Source organism: Amblyomma americanum, chromosome 11, assembly GCF_052857255.1.
Source record: "Amblyomma americanum isolate KBUSLIRL-KWMA chromosome 11, ASM5285725v1, whole genome shotgun sequence".
NCBI classification, from domain to species: Eukaryota; Metazoa; Arthropoda; class Arachnida; order Ixodida; family Ixodidae; genus Amblyomma; species Amblyomma americanum.
The window spans coordinates 110,383,647-110,404,185 of NC_135507.1; the positions used below are offsets into that span (position 1 = coordinate 110,383,647).

Genomic DNA, 20,539 nt, shown 5'->3' on the forward strand with positions numbered 1-20,539 from the left:
GGAATAAGGGCTACACTATACAAATCAGGAGAGGCGCAGCTGTCCAGCACGGACTTAGACACTCAGTGCAAGCTGGACAACTCCACTCCAGCATCTACCAAAAGAATAAAGTTCACTCTATGAGTGAAGAGCTACAGGAGAAATCGTTGTCTTACGATACTTCTCTCGCGCCTAAAAAAGCTATGATGCGGCTCTTTATCCACTGTGGGCTTTGGAGTTGGCTCGGCTAGTGTTCGTTCAGCTAAAAACATGCATGCAATCACAACACAACAATGGAACAATCTGCTAATTTCCATATGGGCATAATAGCTAACATTTATTCATAAAAAAATTTGTAAAAGTTAATAATGCCCAGAGATGCACCCAACCTATTGCAGTGCAGCTACTGATTCTGAGGCAGAATGCACGTTTCCAGCCCAACACTAGCCAGGCCGAATGTGAAACTTTTGAAGGGACAGCTTCACTGTTCTTAGCACAAACCGATTATGTGGGTCTTTTTTTGGCAACAGAATACAGACTCAGACCCAATTAAAAAATTTTTCAGCTGCTTGATCCAATTTTTGCTCATTGCCTGTTCAAGAATTTTGCATAGATGGTGGTGCCAGTAAAACACGTTGCGGGGCAAGTTGGTGCGTGATTTGCAGAAAAAAATAAACCGCCAAACAGGACAGCACACAGCAGTGTTCCGTCTATGGATATTGCCCTGTGGTGCATTTAAGCAAGTACTACTAGTTAAAGAAGAGACTGCACTCGACATACCACACATTGCAGGAGGCATCCTGGGAAAGTAGTAATAGTAGCAGCGTTTAATGTAAAATAAAAACAAAAAGGAAGGTAAAAGAATTTTGCAAACCCCCGGCATCTGCCATCACTATGAAGAAGTGAAATGAAAGAGGTGAGGAAACAGTAGGAAAGGATAGCACTCTTTTCACGGTGTTACACTTTTCGCAACTTCTGCGAGCTTGCATAGGCTACTCTGGGCTCATATCAGCAGTGGTAACAACGCCTCATTCATAACTAAAATGATGTCAAGAGTGCAAAAATTGGCAGAACCACTTCACGCTGCTCCTGCTTGACTGCAGCTCAGGTAGCACAGAAACAGGATATGCAACCTGGCCTTCAGTAAAACTTCTTTTTGGACTAGTTGGTGCATTTTGAACCAAGAAAAAGGAGGAGCGCAAAAGCATGCAACCACACACGATGTGTCTGGTCCTTTCTTGGGTGGTTGCATGCTTTTGCGCTGCTCCTCTTCCATGGTTCAACCTGGTCTTACTGGCAAGAAAAAGGGCACTGCACTCTTTTCCTCATTCCACACTTTGTAGCAATCCCAGGTGGAAATTCCACAGCAGAGCTAATAGGCCATTTGCTAAGTCGACAGCTAATAGGGAATGCATCACAAAGGAGCATTTGCGGGGCCGCCACCATGACATCATAAAGACATCATAAAGGCCTCGCCGTGGGCACGGCAAAGCCTCCAGAATGAGGCCTTGTGAACTGTTCATCCTGTTTTTACAGGCCTTCCTGTGTCATGCTGCAACTATGGATCATGCCTCAAGTACGTACTTTGTAGCTACCAGCTTTGAAGGGCATCTTACGCGGCTACCTGCATGGAAAGCTGCCACCTGGGACGTACCTGCGCATGTGATCCCTTTGACGGCTACTGCGGCAATGATTATGGACAGCACCAGCTACTTAAGCTCAGTCGACCTCGAGCCATTCCATGGGCATAGCAAGGCCTTCAAAATGAAGCCTTCTGAACTGTTTGTCCTGTTTTTACAGGCCTTCCTGTACCATGCTTCAACTTTGGATCATGCCTCAAGTACGTACTTTTTCGCTACCAGCTTTGAAGGGCATCTTTCACGGCTACCTGCATGGAAAGCTGCCACCTGGGATGGACCTGCGCATGTGATCCCTATGACGGCTACTGCGGCAATGATTATGGAAAGCACCAGCTACTTAAGCTCAGTCGACCTCGAACCATTCCATGTGCATAGCAAGGCCTTCAAAATGAAGCCTTCTGAACCGTTTGTCCTGTTTTTACAGGCCTTCCAGTACCATGCTTCAACTTTGGATCACGCCTCAAGTACGTACTTTGTCGCTACCAGCGTTGAAGGGCATCTTTCGCAGCTACCTGCGTGGAAAGCTCCTATTTGGGACGGACCAGCTCATGTCTTCCCTTCGATGGCTACTGCGGCAATGATTACGGACAGCACCAGCTACTTAAGCTCAGTGACATCGAGCCATTCCGTGGACATGTCAAGGCCTCCAGAATGAAGCCTTCTGAACCGTTTGCCTGTTTTTAAAGGCCTTCCTGTACCATGCTTCAACTTTGGATCATGCCTCAAGTACGCATTTTGTCGCTACCAGCTTTGAAGGGCATCTTTCGCAGCTACCTGCGTGGAAAGCTCCTATTTGGGACGGACCAGCTCATGTCTTCCCTTCGATGGCTACTGCGGCAATGATTACGGACAGCACCAGCTACTTAAGCTCAGTGACATCGAGCCATTCCGTGGACATGGCAAGGCCACCAGAATGAAGCCTTCTGAACCGTTTGCCTGTTTTTAAAGGCCTTCCTGTACCATGCTTCAACTTTGGATCATGCCTCAAGTACGTATTTTGTCGCTACCAGCTTTGAAGGGCATCTTTCACGGCTACCTGCATGGAAAGCTGCCACCTGGGATGGACCTGCGCATGTGATCCCTTTGACGGCTACTGCGGCAATGATTATAGACAGCACCAGCTACTTAAGCTCAGTCGACATCGAGCCATTCTGTGGGCACGGCAAGGCCTCCAGAATGAAGCCTTGTGAACCGTTTGTCCTCTCTTTACAGGCCTTCCTGCGCCATGCTGCAACTTTAGATCATGCCTCAAGTACGTACTTTGTCGCTACCAGCTTTGAAGGGCATCTTTCGTGGCTACCTGCATGGAAAGCTGCCACCTGGGACGGACCTGCGCATGTGATCCCTTCGACGGCTATTGCGGCAATGATTATGGACAGCACCAGCTACTTAAGCTCAGTCGACATCGAGCCATTCTGTGGGCACGGCAAGGCCTCCAGAATGAAGCCTTATGAACCGTTTGTCCTCTTTTTACAGGCCTTCCTGTGCCATGCTGCAACTTTAGATCATGCCTCAAGTACGTACTTTGTCACTACCAGCTTTTTAAGGGCATCTTTCACGGCTACCTGCATGGAAAGCTGCTATTTGAGACAAACCTGCTCATGTCTTCCCTTCCATGGCTGCTGCGGCAATGATTACGGACAGCACCAGCTATTTAAGCTCAGTGACATCGAGCCATTCTGTGGGCACGGCAAGGCCTCCAGAATGAAGCCTTGTGAACCGTTTGTCCTGTTTTTACAGGCCTTCCTTTACCATGCTTCAACATTGGACCATGCCTCAAGTACATGTTTTGTCGCTACCAGCTTTGAAGGTCATCTTTCGTAGCTACCTGCATGGAAAGCTGCCACCTGGGACAGACCTGCGCATGTGATCCCTTCGACAGCTACTACAGCAATGATTACGGACAGCACCAGCTACTTAAGCTCAGTGACATCGAGCCATTCTGTGGGCACGGCAAGGCCTCCAGAATGAAGCCTTGTGAACCGTTTATCGTTTCTCCAGGCCTTCCTGTGCCATGCGGCAACTTTGAATCACGCCTGAAGTACATGTGTTGTCCCTACCAGCTTTGAAGGTCATCTTTCGTGGCTACCTGCATGGAAAGCTGCCACCTGGGACAGACCTGCGCACGTATTCCCTTCGACGGCTACTGCGGCAATGATTACGGACAGCACCAGCTACTTAAGCTCAGTCCACATCGAGCCATTCCATGGGCACGGCAAGGCCTCCAGAATGAAGCCTTCTGAACCGTTTATCCTGTTTTTAGAGGCCTTCCTGTACCATGCTGCAACTTTAGATCACGCCTCAAGTACATGTTTTGTCTCTACCAGCCTTGAAGGTCATCTTTCGTGGCTACCTGGGTGGAAAGCTGCCACCTGGGACAGACCTGCGCACGTATTCCCTTCGACGGCTACTGCGGCAATGATTACGGACAGCACCAGCTACTTAAGCTCAGTGACATCGAGCCATTCCGTGTGCACGGCAAGGCCTCCAGAATGAAGCCTTGTGAACCGTTCATCCTGTTTTTACAGGCCATCCTGTGCCATGCTGCAACTTTGGATCATGCCTCAAGTACGTACTTTGTCGCTACCAGCTTTGATGGGCATTTTTTGCGGCTACCTGCATGGAAAGCTGCCACCTGGGATGGACCTGCGCATGTGATCCCTTTGACGGCTACTGCGGCAATGATTATGGACAGCACCAGCTACTTAAGCTCAGTCGACCTCGAGCCATTCCATGGGCACGGCAAGGCCTCCAGAATGAAGCCTTCTGAACCGTTTATCCTGTTTTTACAGGCCTTCCTGTACCATGCTGCAACTTTAGATCACGCCTCAAGTACATGCTTTGTCGCTACCAGCTTTGAAGGTCACCTTTCGTGGCTACCTGCATGGAAAGCTGCCACCTGGGACGAACCTGCGCATGTGATCCCTTTGACGGCTACTGCAGCAATGATTATGGACAGCACCAGCTACTTAAGCTCAGTCGACATCGAGCCATTCCATGGGCACGGCAAGGCCTCTAGAATGAAGCTTTCTGAACCGTTTGTCCTTTTTTTACAGGCCTTCCTGTACCATGCTGCAACTATAGATCATGCTTCAAGTACGTACTTTGCTGCTACCAGCTTTTAAGGGCATCTTTCGCGGCTACCTGCATGGAAAGCTGCCACCTGGGACAGACCTGCGCACGTATTCCCTTCGACGGCTACTGCGGCAATGATTACGGACAGCACCAGCTACTCAAGCCCAGTTGACATCGAGCCATTTCATGGGCATGGCGAGGCCTCCAGAATGAAGCCTTGTGAACCGTTTATCCTGTTTGTGCATGTAAAATATTTGAGAAGTGATGATAGGTTCGTCATTGTTCTGCCGTGCCCCGCAGTGTGTGCTGATATTGTATTGTGCTGGAGTGCATTTCATTGTTGTTGATACTTTCCGGGGATGTTGAGCTAAACCCTGGGCCAGAAACTCTCGAGCAAATGTTTAGTCAACTCATGAAAGGGCAGAAAACGCTAATGGAAGATATCAGGCAAATTAAAGAAAATCAGAGTTCTCTTTCTAAGCAACTGGAAAAAGTCAATAAAAGGATGCTAGAGATTGAAAATACTTTAACGAATGTACACAAAAATGAAGAATGACTAGATTCTTTGGTGCAGAGCATGGAAGACACACTCCATTCACCGCAACAAAAAATAACTGAGCTGGAAGATTGAAGTCGCCGAAATACCCTTCTTGTGTTCGGCATAACCGAAACAGATATCGGCACCACTGATGATCTCAAGAAGAAAGCGTTGCATGATGTCTTCCATGAATACCTTGGTGTTGAAGTTAGTACAGTGGAGCGGATACACAGACTTGGAAAAGAAGCGTGTGGACAAGGTGTGTCCAGTTTCTGATAAGGGTTTCTGACTACAACGAAAAGATGAAATTATTTGATAACTGCCAGAAGCTAAAGGACAGCAAATTTTCGTTATCACATGATTATTCTCAGGCAACTTTACAAAAGCGTAAGAAGCTGTGCGACAGCGTGAAACACGAAAAAGACAACGGCGTAGAGGTTCGACTCGAATACGACAGGATTTTCATTGACAAAGAAGATTCTTTCTGAAATGACGAAAACAACTGCTGTGTCAGGGCAGAGCGGGCACTTGTAACTGATAGTAAAACAACATGACATTGTGGGACGGAGCAAAGGAATTTCACTCTGATAAACACAGCCTCCTGAATAAAACCACTGAAATCGAACGCATTATCATGATGATGGTCGCGTCCTGAAATTGTTGATAGTGAGATTATCCCGCCTACATATAAAATGATTCAGAAGGATCGTGCTTCACTTGGTGGTGGTATGGCACTTATTTTTAAAGAAGGAATTTTGTTTGTTTCCATGAAAGATTGCCCAACACATGAGAGAACGTGGTGCAGGCTAAAACTTGGCGTTTCTTTCTGTGTCATTGCAGCGGATTATAGGCCCCCTAAAGCCCCTGTCACATTTCTTCAGTCGTTGTAAGACTCTCTTTCAAGTAGTATACCTGCAGGTGATTTCAATTTGTCACACGTCCACTGGGAGTCGCTTGACATAGATACTAATGATGCTAAGCACAGTGATGCCTTGCTGGACATTGCTTCTAATAATAATCTCACACAAATTGTTAAATAACCAACAAGGATAGGAACAACTAGGAAATCAATAACAGACTTGGTTTTTATAAGCAGTAAAATAACTGAATATAACGTGTCTGTTCAGGGAGGGCTTTTTGATCATAAGCTTGTCTTAGTTGCCCTAAAAAAACTTAGACCTCCAAAACATGAAAAAAGGGGAAATATGAAAGGTTTTTGGAGAGGATGAAAGCATCTTAGACTATTTGGAAATGTCTTGAGACTCTTTTGATGTACAGGATGTTGTCAACACATTATGGACAAAATTTAAACATAATCGAGAAAGGAATCAAAATGCAATTTCACGCCTTTCCTTGATGCTTAAACAGATGTCGGTGACAGCGAAAGAACAATACTTTCCCACAGCATTTTTGGCGTCACCTTTCACCCTCCCATGAACAAATGAGATTTATTGAAGTGGATGGTCAATCAGAAATTTCTAATAGGTGCAATACTTATGTTCACTTTGTGTTCAGCCACCCTACATCCTCGCCTCAGAATTCTAGTACAGAATAGTGCACACTGCCATCCGACATGTCAGATGTTACTTTGTATGAGCAAGGCATATTTTCCCTTCTGCTCATTTAGACATGAAAAAGTCTTCTGGTCCTGATTCTATTCCTAACGAGTTTCTTAGCTGATGTGGAATGGGTAGCTAAATATTTACTTATCATATTTAAGGCATCTCTAGAGCAGCATTCATTACCAAATGATTGGCTGCAGGCTAGGATAGTACTGATACACAAATCTGGAAGAAAGCACATTCCTGATAATTACACCTATTTCTATCACTTGCGCCTGTTGCAAGATAATTGAGCATATCTTGGCAAACTGCTTATCCGATTATCTTGCGGGCAACAAGCTAATTCCCTACCAGCATGGTTTCAGACGGAGGCTATCTGCTGTTACCCGACTTGTAGAAACGGTACACGATTTTTCTAAAGCAATGAACAACAGGGACCAAGTGGATGCAGTTTGCCTAGACATGTCTAAAGCATTCGACCATGTCCCACATGATGAACTTATTAGTATTAGGCTATTGGAGCTTGGCATAAACAGCAATCATGTATGGTGGATACAAGCTTACCTAACCAACAGAACCCAGTTCGTGGAGTTGGATGGCGCTAAATAAGACGTCTTGGGGGCACCCTGAGCAGTCCTTGAAGGGTTGCTTGTTAATTTTATGCTACGTCAATGACACTGCAGTTTCTATTCCGCCCCATGTTACAGTCCGGCTTTTTTTTCAATTTATTCTGTGATTTCAAACCAAGAAAACCAGTTAACCCTAAATTTGGCATTGAGTGCTACCAACCAATGGTGCACAGTATCTAAAATGAAAATCAATTATGCAAAACTTCATTTGCTACAATTTCAAATAAAATCAAAAATATATTTTCTTCTGATTATGAAATAGATGGCCACAATATAACATGAGTCAACTATATCAAATATCTAGGCGTCACTATAACTTCAAATCTAAACTGGCATACACACATCAATAACATATGCTCAAAGGCCGAAACGAAACTGCGGTTAATAAGAAAACTGAAGCTTGCTTCCACAAAAGCAAAACTAACAGCCTATTTCGTGCTGGTACAATCGACACTGCAATATGCGAGCGTCATATGGGAGCCTGCTTCCACAAAAGTAAAACTAACAGCCTATCTCGCGCTGGTACGACCGACACTGCAATACGCGAGCGTCATATGGGAACTGCATCAGACAAACCAAACTGACAGGATCGAAAAAGTTCAGAGAAGGGCGGCTAGGTTCACTTCGTCAAAATACAGATTTACAGATTCAGTAACTGACATGCTCCATGAACTAAACTCACCTCAACTTTCAAAACGAACGTAGGTTGCCAGGCTAAAATTGTTCTATCTGTTATACAAACACAAGCATCTACCTGAAACAGCGTTCCTCTAGAGCTGTGAGATCTCACAAAGATCAGGTTACACCCATGACGGCCTGAATCAATTCCTTTAAATACTCCTTCTTCCTTAGAACCATAGCTGAATGGAATTCCTTGCCTTAGGATCTTTTACATGCAGACAGTCTATAACAATTTGAAACTTGTCTGTCCTGCTACTTAAGCCTATAGAAACCCTTTGCTATTGCTGTCATTCATTATGTTCTTTACCTGCAGTTCTGATCCTCAGTGGTCTGAAACCGAGCATATTATTATGAACGCTCGTCCTATCTGATGCACTTGTGGCTGTATCTGCGTGGCAAGATGACTGCGTCATAAGGATTGTGGTTTCATCTAAGTCAGTATAAATTTCACACTTGTGGCTGTGTGTACTTGTTGAGTTGTCTGCATCCACCCTCTAACGACCTTACAGCTGACAGCATCAATAAATAAATAAATAAAGATGTGCACCTGCCTAGCCACATACACTGAGACTTTGTGGCTCTTTTGCACAGTGCAGCCTCATGCGTACTGGTGGCGAGTTGCTATGTGCCGTGTAATGTTAGCTGAAGGCCACAATAACTGTTGACACTAAGTGGCATTGTCATTTAAAACTGGAATCCACATCAGACGAATACGAGGACCTATATAGCAGAGTGTCCTAGGGACATCAGCTGAGACATTGGCTGCTGGTTGCCAAGCTTGCCAGCATTCTACCTGGAACACTCCTCACACCACTGGCCAGAGCAGGTGTGTACATGACAAGATATTGACTGGTTCACAACACTGGAAGGGGGAGCAAGGCAAATGGAGATTCATGCCCCCTTCTGATGGAGTCACTGCTTCATATTACTTATTTTTAGCCAATCAGTAGAGGCGACATCATCATCATCATCCTAAGCAGGGCAAAGGCCTCTCCCATGTCTCTCCAAGTAACCCTGTCCTTTGCCGGCTACATCCACCCTTTGCAGCAAACTTCTTAAATCTCATCCGCCCACCTAACCTTCTGCCGCCCCCTGCTACGCTTAATTTCTCTTGGAATCCACTCCGTTACCCTTAAGGACCAGCGGTTATCTTGCCTTCGCATTACATGCCCTGCCCAAGCCCATTTCTTCCTCTTGATTTTGACTAGGATGTCATTAACCCGCGTTTGTTAACCCGCTCTGCCCGCTTCCGGTCTCTTAATGTTACACTTATCATTTTTCTTTCCATGGCTCCCTGCGTTGTCCTTAACTTAAGCTGAACCAATTTCACTATCCTCCACTTTTCTGCCCCGCAGGTGAGTACCGGTAAGATACAGCTGTTGTACACTTTTCTCTTGAGGAAAATTGGTAAACTGCCATTCATGATCTGAGAAAACCTACCATATGCGCTCCACCCCATTCTTATCCTTCTAGTTATCTCCCTCTCATGCTCCGGATCAGCGGTCACTACCTGCCCTAAGTAGACATATATCTTTACCACTTCCAGGCCCTTGCTGCCAATTAGAACTGCTGTTCCCTTGCTAGACTGTTGAACATTACCTTGGTTTTCTGCATGTTAATTTTTAGACCCAACGTTCTGCTCTGCCTGTCTAACTCATTGATCATGATTTGCAGTTCACCTCCTGAGTGACTCAGCAAGGCAATGTCATCAACAAATCGCAGATTATTTAGGTATTCTCCATTTACTCTTATTCCCAACTGTTCCCAATTCATACCTCGGAATACCTCCTGTAAACAGGCGGTGAATAGCACTGGCAAGGTCGTATCTCCTTGCCTGATGCCCTTCCTTATTGGAATTTTATTGCTGACTATGGTAGCTGCGCAGTTGCTATAGATATCTTCCAGTATTTTCGTATACGGCTCTCCTACACCGAGATTCATGACACCCGTTTTCTATGTCGTTCTTTCTAGCAGCTTCGACAAACGACATCAGTGTGTGAAATTTCCTAACTGTGGGGAGCGTGGGCTATTAGAGACCCCGTAGTGGAAGGCTTCAGATTCATTCTGACCATGAGGGATCACACTGGCATTTTTGCATTTTGCCATCAAAATACAGATGCCGCAGCCAGGACTGAACTTTGGCACCAGAAGCCAGTGCGCCGGGTCGAGATTGCACTAGTGCACACAGAGCTCACTGGTTTCGGGGTGCCTTTGAGTGCTGGCCCCCTCACTGACTGTATTATGAGTTGCAAGTCAGTGCCCTGTGCCATAAAAGTGAAACAGCATTAATTTTAGTTCCGGACCTCATCAAGCGTCTTAATGACTACACAAACAACTGCACCTTCGAGGATGGTTCTCTGGTGAGTAAAACCAGCTGGAACGACCGATGCAACAATATTTTCAAGACGCAAGCCTGACAGCCGTCTGGACTGTGCATCCAGCAGGGCTGCCCGTAATCAAGCATGGCTGGCAACAGAAATGAGAGGCACATTCATACATCAACAGCAGGCGCCACACCCACAGATGTCGCAGTTGTGCCACTGCATGACTACTCGTGTGGCCCACCAACTTTTTTGGCCATGAGAGAAAAAGCATGCTAGCAAAGTATTCTGCATTCGGCTGCCAGCCAGTGTTACACCAATGGACAGCCATCACTTGATTATCACAGAGCACATTTCTTTTTTCGACGGTCCAACGGACGGGGGAAAACAGCTCCTTAGAGACACCAAATGCAGTGCGCACCTTCCGTAAGATGTGTCGCCGAGAATGAAAAGTTGCGCCTCAACACCACCGCGCTCGAGTGCCAGGGTTACTTTGACCGCGTCAGCCAGCATTTCGTCTGGGAACTGCAAGGCCACCTGCAAAGGTGAAGAACACACTAAGTGCATACCAAAGCATTTTCTTTTTTTTTTGAAGAGTTATCAGGTCCCAACTGGCTGGAGAATTGAATGAGATAAGAGTACTGCACGGGACTTCAGGCCAGGCTTGGCCCTGCACACTAAGCAGGTACTTTTACTGAATGTACTCTTGTGTTAACAAACTGCAGGTCAAGACAATTTAGTGCTGAATTACAGCTTCCTTATGCGTGACCCGCTGCGGTGGCATCTGGCCCCACTTTGATGGAGGTGAAATGCAGAAGCACCCGCATGCTGTGTGATACCAGTGCACGTTAAGGAACCCTATGTGGTGGAAATCAACCTGGAGCAGCCCTCCACATACCACAATGCCACGTTACATATCAGGCATGCAAAAAAGATTAAAATGCACAAGAACCACCACACACCGTTTAGTTTCCTGGAAGGTCAATGCTCTTTGCGATTGCCTTGGGTTTTGAAACCATATTATAGATACCCAGCTCTACACGAAATGTTACGCATGAGAGCAGAAGGCACCCGTGCACAAGGAGACAATTCACCGTAGTCAGCCAGGAACCAACATTTGCCGCTTCAGTGCTAAAATTTCCACTTACACCTCATGCCTCTGGTCAGTGATGTTCTGCATATTTCCTGATGTTTGTCCGCCCCTCCTGTTAGTTAATAGAGTACCATGTTGCCCGGTTTGTCAGAGCATAAAGAAAGCTGAGCATGCTGAAAAATCTGGGCCTGGGTGAAGGCATCCAGTAAACGCTCAGCATTGTTTGGTTCCTCTCTGTTCATCCTGGGTGCTTCACTCTGTAACTTATGACACAGCACAGCGGAACAAAAAATCATAAACCCCCAAGTCCAAACTTTTGTCATCAAAGCACTCTTAAAAAAAACCTGTAACAAGCAACAGAAAAAAAGATTTCCTCAACACAGTGTAATTTTTATTCTGGGTATATGAAGAAAAAACCTGCACAAAACACAAGAATGATACACTTGAAACTAAAGCGCCCAGGTAGTACTTCTTGTCTTCCTTTAAGCACAAAGCTCAAGCTGTGCTAATCATGGGAGAGTGTACCAAAATCACCAATGATGAGTCACACTCGTCCGGCATGATGCCGCACTGCTCCGAGCACCAAAGGTGAGTTACAGTCAGCAATTGTGTTGGTTGCAATTCTCAACACTAGAGTGCAGTAGTTGTCCATGAAGCTTCAAAGCAAGCTCGAAGGTGAAAGCTGCCTTCTGCCGGGCATGCGGAGGGAACGAGGAGCCCACTCAACACCTCGTGCTGCATTTTGCACGGTTACGGCCGCCCCATCCAGAGGCCAGCACCCTTGCAGATGCACTTGGCTTTGGCTGCAGTACACTGGAGAGCGAAGATGGCTACTCGAAGAACAGGCTCCTCCAGACGTTGACACGACGATAGTGATGTGAACAATATCATGCAACTCTGGACAACGCTTGCGTCCGCCCCTTCCTTTCCTTACCTTTCAACCGGCTAGCAAATGGCCAACCACTGCCATCATCATCTCTAAAGGGGCTTGAAGTGGTCTGCTATAGGCAAAACAGAATGAGAATGCAACACCTGAACAGCAGCACTGGCAGAGGAACTGCACCCAAGTGCTGCCTTCTCAGTGAGACCCAGCACGTTTAGTGCTAGCGCATCGGTTCCGCTATACCCCTGCCTGCGATGGACTCATAAATGTTGCCGCATTCAAACGATGAACAGCAGAGTGATTTGGCAATCCTGAAGAAACTGAACCTGGCAACGTTTAGTGCTCTAACCTTATCCAGTGAGGCTAGTCTAGCTGTGCTGCTCGAAGAACTAGTGGGAACTAAATAGGATGTCACAGAGCTTAGTGAGTTTAGGAGGAGAGATGACGTGCATACAGCACTAAGGGGCGGGCGCTATAGTGAACTAGTGGACAGACGAGAACAAGGTGTGGGATCCTCATCAATCAGGATATAGCTGGAAGGAATTCCATAGTATTAACGAGAGGGTGGCAGTAATTGCAATTAGGCTATATAAGAAGCATAAACACAAGTTGGTACAGGCCTACGCACCTACATCCAGCCATGATGACCAGACTGTCGAAATCTTCTATGAAGACATGGAATGAGCAAAGTAAGAGACGGCTGTGGTTTAGCTCTGGTTAAACCTGGAGTGACACAATAGCTACAGCTGGCTGAGTGGAACTCACTCTGTCGAATTGCGAAGTCAGTATTTCACCGCTCCATTTCTCTGGGCGTTCCTTCTTCATCTTTGTCCCTGGACATGGATTCACTCTCTCCCCCCTCTCCACTCCCCCCACTCGGTTTCGCTGGAGCACTGCCCCGGCAGCTGCTCCGCAACGCGTGGCCAACAACGTTACCAGCCACGGCGCTGCCACAGTGGCCACGACACCGTCAACAGCCACGGGGTGGCCATGCTGAAAGCTTGAAATGCTAGCGTAATGTAGCTATCGCTACAAAACAGAGTGCACTGTACCGATGGGTGAATTCAATGCCAAGGTCATTCATTAAGCCGGCCGGAGACCAGGCTGTAGGTGACCATGGCATAGGCTCTAAGAATAGCAGGGGAGAGTTACTAGAAAACATAGCGCAAAAGGGACACGGACGACACAGAAGTGGACAGGACAGGCGCTAGTAGATTGCAGAGAGAAATAATTTACAGATCATGAATGCCTTCTTCCGTAAAACAGAAACCAGGAAGTGGACATGGAAGAGCCCTAATGACGAAACTAAGAATAAAACAGACTTCAAACTATGCAGTTCAGCAAGATGAGTTGTTGGGCAAGTTTGTTCATTGTAACGTAAAGATGGATTGCGCAAATGGGACATTCTTCTTTCACGTGAATGTCCCATTTGCGCAACCCATCTTTAGCCTTCAAACTCTGCGCTCACCCTGGCATCATGCATGATGAGGAGGTCCTCGGAAAGGTGTGTTGTAGCGACCGCAGTTTCGTAAAGTCTCGAATTAGCCTAGACCTGAAGAGGAAAAAGAAGAAACTAATGAAACGGAAGACCATTAGCGACTTAGCTGTAAAAGGGAAGGTAGAGGAATTCAGGACCTCTGTGCGGAAGAGATCAACATCATCAGCCTGACTACACCCACTGCAGGGCAAAGGCCTCTCTGATGTCGCTCCAATTAACACTATCCTTTGCCAGCCGCGGCCATCGTGTCCCCGCTGACTTCTTAATCCTCCCACCTCACTTTCTGCCGCCCACTGCTACGCTTGCCTTCTCTTGGAATCCACTCCGTTACCCTGAAAGACCAGCGGTTATCTTGCCTTCATATTACATGCCCTACCCAAGCCCATTTCTTCCTCTTTACTTCGACTAGAATGTCATTAACAGACATTCGTTCACTCATCCACTCTACTCGCTTCCGGTCCCTTAACATTACACCTATCATTTTCCTCTCCATAGCTCACTGCGTTGTCCTTAACTTAGAACCTTTTCCCTTATCCTCCACGTTTCTGCCCAATAGGTGCGTACCGGTAAGATACAGCTGTTGTATACTTTTATCTTGAGGGATACTGGTAAATTGCCATTCATGACCTCAGAGAACCTGCCAAATGCGTTCGTTTCTTCTAGTTATTTCATTCTCATAATTTTGATCAGCAGTCACTACCTGCCCAAAGAAAACGTATTCCCTTACCACTTCCAGCACCGCGCTACAAATTGTGCACCGCTGCGAGACTGTTGAACATTTCTTTGGTTTTCTGCATGTCAACTTCAACACCTACCGTAGTGCTCTGCATGCCTACTCATTGAACATTCTTTGCAGCTCATCTCCTGAGTGATTTAGCAAAGCAATATCATCAGCGAATCGTAAATACCTTAGGTATTCGGTTTGTCAAATGTTTAAGGGAAGCCCCCAAGGTGCAGCAAATTGTACTAAGGGAGTAATTAATTACTCAGGGCATCCACCCAAGCGCAGCCATACGGCTACAAAGAAAAGCTATACAGCTTTCTCAGAAACTTCCTGGTTAAAGAAAAATTCATCCAGGTCAGGAGTTCGAACCCGAGACCACCGCTTCATCGGAGCAGTCACTCTACCAACTGAGCTAACTGGGACCGCAAGCTTATGGTAGGGCGGGAGCAAAATGATCAATAACTCAAAGTGGGAACAGTGTTGGACAAATGTTTAGGGGAAGCCCCCAAGGTGGAGTAAATTTGTAATAAGGGAGTAATTACTCATTGGGATCCACCCAAGTGCAGCCATACGGCTACAAAGGAAAGCTATACCGCTTTCTCAGAAACTTCGCGGTTAAAGAAAAATTCATCCCGGTCAGGGGTTCGAACCCAGGGCAACCGCTTCACCGGTGAGGTCACTCTACCAACTGAGCTATCCGGGACGGCAAGCTTATGGCAAGGCAAGCTTATGGCAAGCGTAGCCGTATGGCTACGCTTGGGTAAATGCCAACAAGTACTTACTCCCTTATTATAACTTAGGTATTCTTCATTAACTTTTATCCGCAACTGTTCCCAATCCAAGGCCCGGGACACCTTCTGTGAACAAGCGATGAATAGAACTGACAAGATTGTGTCTCCTTGCCTGACAGCCTTCCTTTTGGAATTTTATTGCTGACTTTATGAAGGACTATGGTAGCTGTTCAGCCGTTATAGATATCTTCCAGTATTTTCACATAAGACTCTTCTACACTATGATTCCGTAATGCCTGCATGAGTGCTGAGGTTTGCACCCAGTCAAATGTTTTCTCATAATCAATGAACACTATATACAGGGGTTGGTTATAAAGTCACAAACTAGAAGACGACAAAAGCGGGCAGTGGCCCGCCACGGAGCGCTCGTGCTAGGCCCACCACCATTAAATCATTCCATCGCCATCTATCATGTAGTCCTCTCTTCATTGCCTTGCCGTCACGCAACATTTGGTGTGAGGTGCGGTGTGTCATCCCATCCTGGTCCTGGAGCTTCGGCGTCCTACATCAGCCATGGTCGTACGCCATGAGTTCCTGGCCTGCGTCACCCGGCCATACCCCAGCCTTTTAGACCCGGACCGACTTCACAGTTGTTCTCCGCCCCGTCCCCCGCCCAAACCACTTGACAGGACGAAGCTGAACCCGACGCAATGACCCGACCTACCAACCTCACCGACCCAAAACGCCGCATACATCTGGAGACACTCATGCCGTTCGGCGCGACCTGGGGCCTCGGCCGTCGGCTCTTGGCGAACTGCAGCCTGGAAGTTTCGCGGACCAGGAATCATTTGCCCAGCTCCTATATCGTGACGGCAAGCCCTTCATCTTCTCTTCTCTTCATATCTTCTACCACGTTCATCGCCACACACTAAGTTTCATCGTCACTGCACTCTCCTAGCTCGCATGATCAGGACAATCGCTCGGAAGCCCCGGGTAGTGTCTCGAACTAGAAGACGACAAAAGTCGGCAGGCACGGCACAGAGCGCTCGCGCCACATCCAGCCAATAAATCACACCGCCACTAAATCATTCCATCGCCATCTGTCATGTAGTCCTCTCTTCGTCGGCTTGCCGTCACGTAACAATATTCTGCGCATTTCTCTATCACCTGATTGATGCTAACATTCACAGCGCAAGACGAACACGGACACGAGGGGAGACACCACAAAGCGCCGTTGAAGTCGGCGCTTTGTGGTGTCTCCCCTCGTGTCCGTGTTCGTCTTGCGCTGTGAATGTTAGCATGAAGTACCAACTCGCCCAGCAACTGATTTTAACCTGATTGATATTGTGAATATGGTCTGCTATCGAGTACCCTCTACGAAAGCTTACCTGATCATTTGGTCGATTAAATTCTAAGGTTGCCCTGACACTATTAGGGATTACCTTAGTAAATACCTTGTAGGCAACAGGCACTAAGCTGATCGGTGTGTAATTTTTCAATTCCTTCACGTCCCCTTTCTTACGATGTAAGATAATGTTAGCGTCCTTCTTCTGGTGCGGTCGAGGTCATAAGGTATTGCGTATACAGGGATAATCTGTCGCTTAGAGACAATTACCCACAAAGCAGAAGAAAAAACAACCATACCACCAGTGGGATCCGAACCCACGAGCTTCGAAATTCACATCCGGTAATAGAACTAGAAACAGACCTGTATGTACCTTAGTTTCAGTGGTTATTGGCTTCCATCATATGTATGTCATAATGAGCCTCTCAATTGCCTTCCCTTGAGAAGTACAGACAAGAAACATAGGATTAAATTTGTTAATTGCATTGAAACTGTCGTATATCAGGTACCTCTCTCCTGTGGCAAGCAATATGTATGACAAACAGGCCTGAATGATAGGCTTAAGGAGCATGGCCGTGATGTAAAGGACTTGTGTGGGAAAGGTTTATCAGCCCACTGCCGTGTTTGTAATTGCATACCGCTTCTCGAAAATCGTGTGGTTTTAACAGTGCACAGAAACTGTTTAACACGGGAAATCAGTGAAGCTGAATGGATTTCCCTGTTGGAAGATGACTGTGTGAGTAGCCCTTCCGTTGCGGTGTTGCCAAAGGAGGTCGCATATCTGGCTGATACGCTTTGCTAGCGCATGGTTTGAGAGTGCTTGTTGGAAGTCAGTGCTGTCTGTCCTTCCGAGTCCTCGTCTTTTCTGCACAACATGTTTACCTTCCCTTGTCTGCTCAATAATTTAACGAGGGCCATGGTTCTGGCAGTCTTGATGCCATTGGTGTCACAAGAGGGTTCCCATCCTCCCGATTCAATCACTTTTCTGGTATCGACGAGGGTGATGCTGGTGAACACTCCCCAGGTTAGGTTACGTGCAACATAAATACCCCTAAATGTCGAAGGCTGGAGAGCTGCCGCCGCACCTCAGTTGGTAGAGCATCAGACGTGAAAATCGGAGGTCATGGTTTCAGATCGCTCTGGCGGCACGTCGATGTTTTTTATTCTACTTTATAACCAATTACCTTTCAGCAATAAAATGATCAAGCTAATAAATTCACATTAATCAACACTACAAAGTAATAAAGATAGAAACATTCTCCTTGGGTTTCAGTGATTGTTGGCTTCATATGTATGTCATAACAAGCCCTTGCCTCATATGCGTTACGGTATGCTCTTCCAGATGGCGGCAGCATCCTAATTGCAGCATTATTACAGTGCCTAGAATATACAGGTGAGTGTGCCAAATGATAGCACCAAGGTGAGCAATGATGTGTTAGAAAGGATATGGCACCAAGCATCCGTCTACCTACCTGGCTATAAATACCTACCTGTGCGTATCTTGTCAGCCAAACATTTCTCCTACCTTGGTCCCAGTTTTTAGCGCTAACTACATCATGAACATAGGTGGCCTTTGGGAAAAATACTATCTTCCAATCTAGTCAAGCACTGTAACAAATGTCCTTTCCTTGAAAAAGCAATGATTTTATTTAGGCCGCATCCAATTACATTTCGCGACGACAAGACCTATCATTTTTACAGGAATAAGCACACAGCACGAGGAGAGCTGGCGTGTCAGGAAACGGCTGACTTATTTCTTTTGCTTTGCTCATATTCTGTGACCTTTCTTTTTAAGCCCTAGTTGCTTGAATCCGTTCTTTGCTTCGTCTGTTACTTTCCAGCACAATTAACCGACTAACTCAACTGTCCGAATTACTTTGTTTGCAAAGTGTTTACCTTTCGGTAGCCATTTTCGCAGATCCATGCTATGCAGCGCTGAACCTCGTACTTGAACTCGAGCTCATGACCGTCTCCCGTTGGGTTGACAGCGTCGGCCGACACGTCGACGGTGCGGCCAATCGCGGCATGGTCACTGCTACTAAAAGCCAGTGCCATGACTACCCGAAGGTCAGATTACCACTAACGCTACGATTCCAAGCTTGTGAATCGTAGCGTTAGTGAGCAAAACGCGCTGCGGACCACGCCGTAAACAAACAAGACACGTGCTCCGAAGTGGGAAAAGCCTCTTCGATTACTCGCCTCTGGCTGCCTGCGGAGCTGCTCCGCCAGGCTCCGCGCACTTCCGCGCACAAGCGCTCAGAGTGTGCAAAAGCCATAGTAGTGAAAACGCAACAGCATATGATGCCAATAAAAGGTTTTTGTTTTCCGAAATGTGTGGAAAAACTTTTTAAAATGTTGAAGCGACAATATTTTTTTTCAAAAACATATTTGTTTTCAAAATTGTGCTTGTTAGACACGAAATACTGGCTTTTGTGGTCTACAATGCTTGGCCAATAGGATAGTAAGCCATTGCTGATTTTGAGCAAACTTTGCATTTACATGCTTTTCTGATCGTTTGTTACTATTTATAGACAGAATATTGAATGATAGGACATTCTTGATCATCGAACAACGTTTGTTTTTCATTACTTTTTGACCAAAGGTTGTAGTTCTGCAGTGGGTAGCTCTCCTCCCCATGATGCTACGACCGCGGCGGCTGCGTTTTTATGGAGGAAAAACGCTAAGGCGCCCGTGTGCTGTGCGATGTCAGTGCACGTTAAAGATCCCCAGGTGGTCGAAATTATACCGGAGCCCTCCACTACGGTACCTATTCTTCCTTTCTTCTTTCACTCCCTCCTTTATCCCTTCCCTTACGGCGCGGTTCAGGTGTCCAACGATATATGAGACAGATACTGCGCCATTTCCTTTCCCCAAAAACCAATTATTATTATTATTATATTATTATTATTATTATTATTATTATTATTATTATTATTATTATTATTATTATTATTATTATTATTATTATTATTATTATTATTATTATTATTATTATTATTATTTGCTATTATTTTCAATAAAACCACTACCACCACCACCATAAACCATAAACGCATAACCATAAACGCGTAAAAACCATAAAAACGCAGCCGACCGCGGTGGTGGTGCTGGTGAAAAGCATTTATTAATCTATATGTACAGAGAGGTACTCGGGGAGAGGCCCCTAGTGGGTCTCGCCCCTTACAATGGCTGCGTTCCAATACTCTAGCGTCCTCTCCAAGTATCGCCCAGGACAACACCTGTCCCCGCTTACAACAGAACAGCAAAAAGCCGTGAAGAGCCTGCGAGACAACAAAGATCTCGTTATACTCCCCGCTGATAAAGGAAACAGCACAGTTATCTTGAACCGAACTGACTACATAAGCAGAATGGAAAGCCTCCTGGAAGATGAAAGCACCTACTCCCGTCTTATCAAGGACCCAACCTCGAAAGTTCAGCGCGACTTGCAGAAACTTCTTTCAGACGTCTTTCGTTTCGTTCCCCCGACCTACAAGCCACTCTACTTCACTCTGCTGTGCACCAACGGCTCAGCCCCTGCTCTCTACGGTCTACCGAAGGTGCACAAACCTAGTATGCCCATGCGCCCCATCGTAGACTACAGTCGGTCCCCTCTTCACAGTCTATCCAGCTACCTCCATCGTATCCTCTCCCCTCTTGTCGGCCTTGGCTCAACGCACGTTCGCAACTCGACTGATTTCATCAAGAAGGTAAGCGACATAGCACCGGACGATGACGAGCTCATGGTCTCGTTTGACGTCAAGTCGCTTTTCACATGCGTTCCTGTCGACCTGGCCGTACAAGTCTGCTCTGCTGCTCTCGAAGCTGACAAGTCTCTACCTA

The 20,539-nt window shown here is 46.4% G+C and overlaps 1 protein-coding gene across 2 annotated transcripts in view; it reads right to left on the minus strand.

The window, feature by feature from the left end:
• Dph2 (Diphthamide biosynthesis 2) overlaps positions 1-18,964 on the minus strand; it is a 117,917-nt gene extending 98,953 nt beyond the window's left edge. Inside the window, exons 1-2 of one of the 2 annotated variants that reach the window (XM_077644676.1) lie at positions 18,596-18,962; positions 10,847-10,962 (exon numbers count right to left, since the gene is read on the minus strand). In XM_077644676.1, the coding sequence (XP_077500802.1) occupies positions 10,847-10,962; positions 18,596-18,754 (275 nt within the window). In that variant the 5' untranslated portion in view covers positions 18,755-18,962. Of the gene's footprint in view, positions 1-10,846; positions 10,963-18,595 lie in introns of both variants that reach the window. The other variant, XM_077644677.1, reaches the window with a different exon arrangement.
• Positions 18,965-20,539: the final 1,575 nt, after the last annotated feature.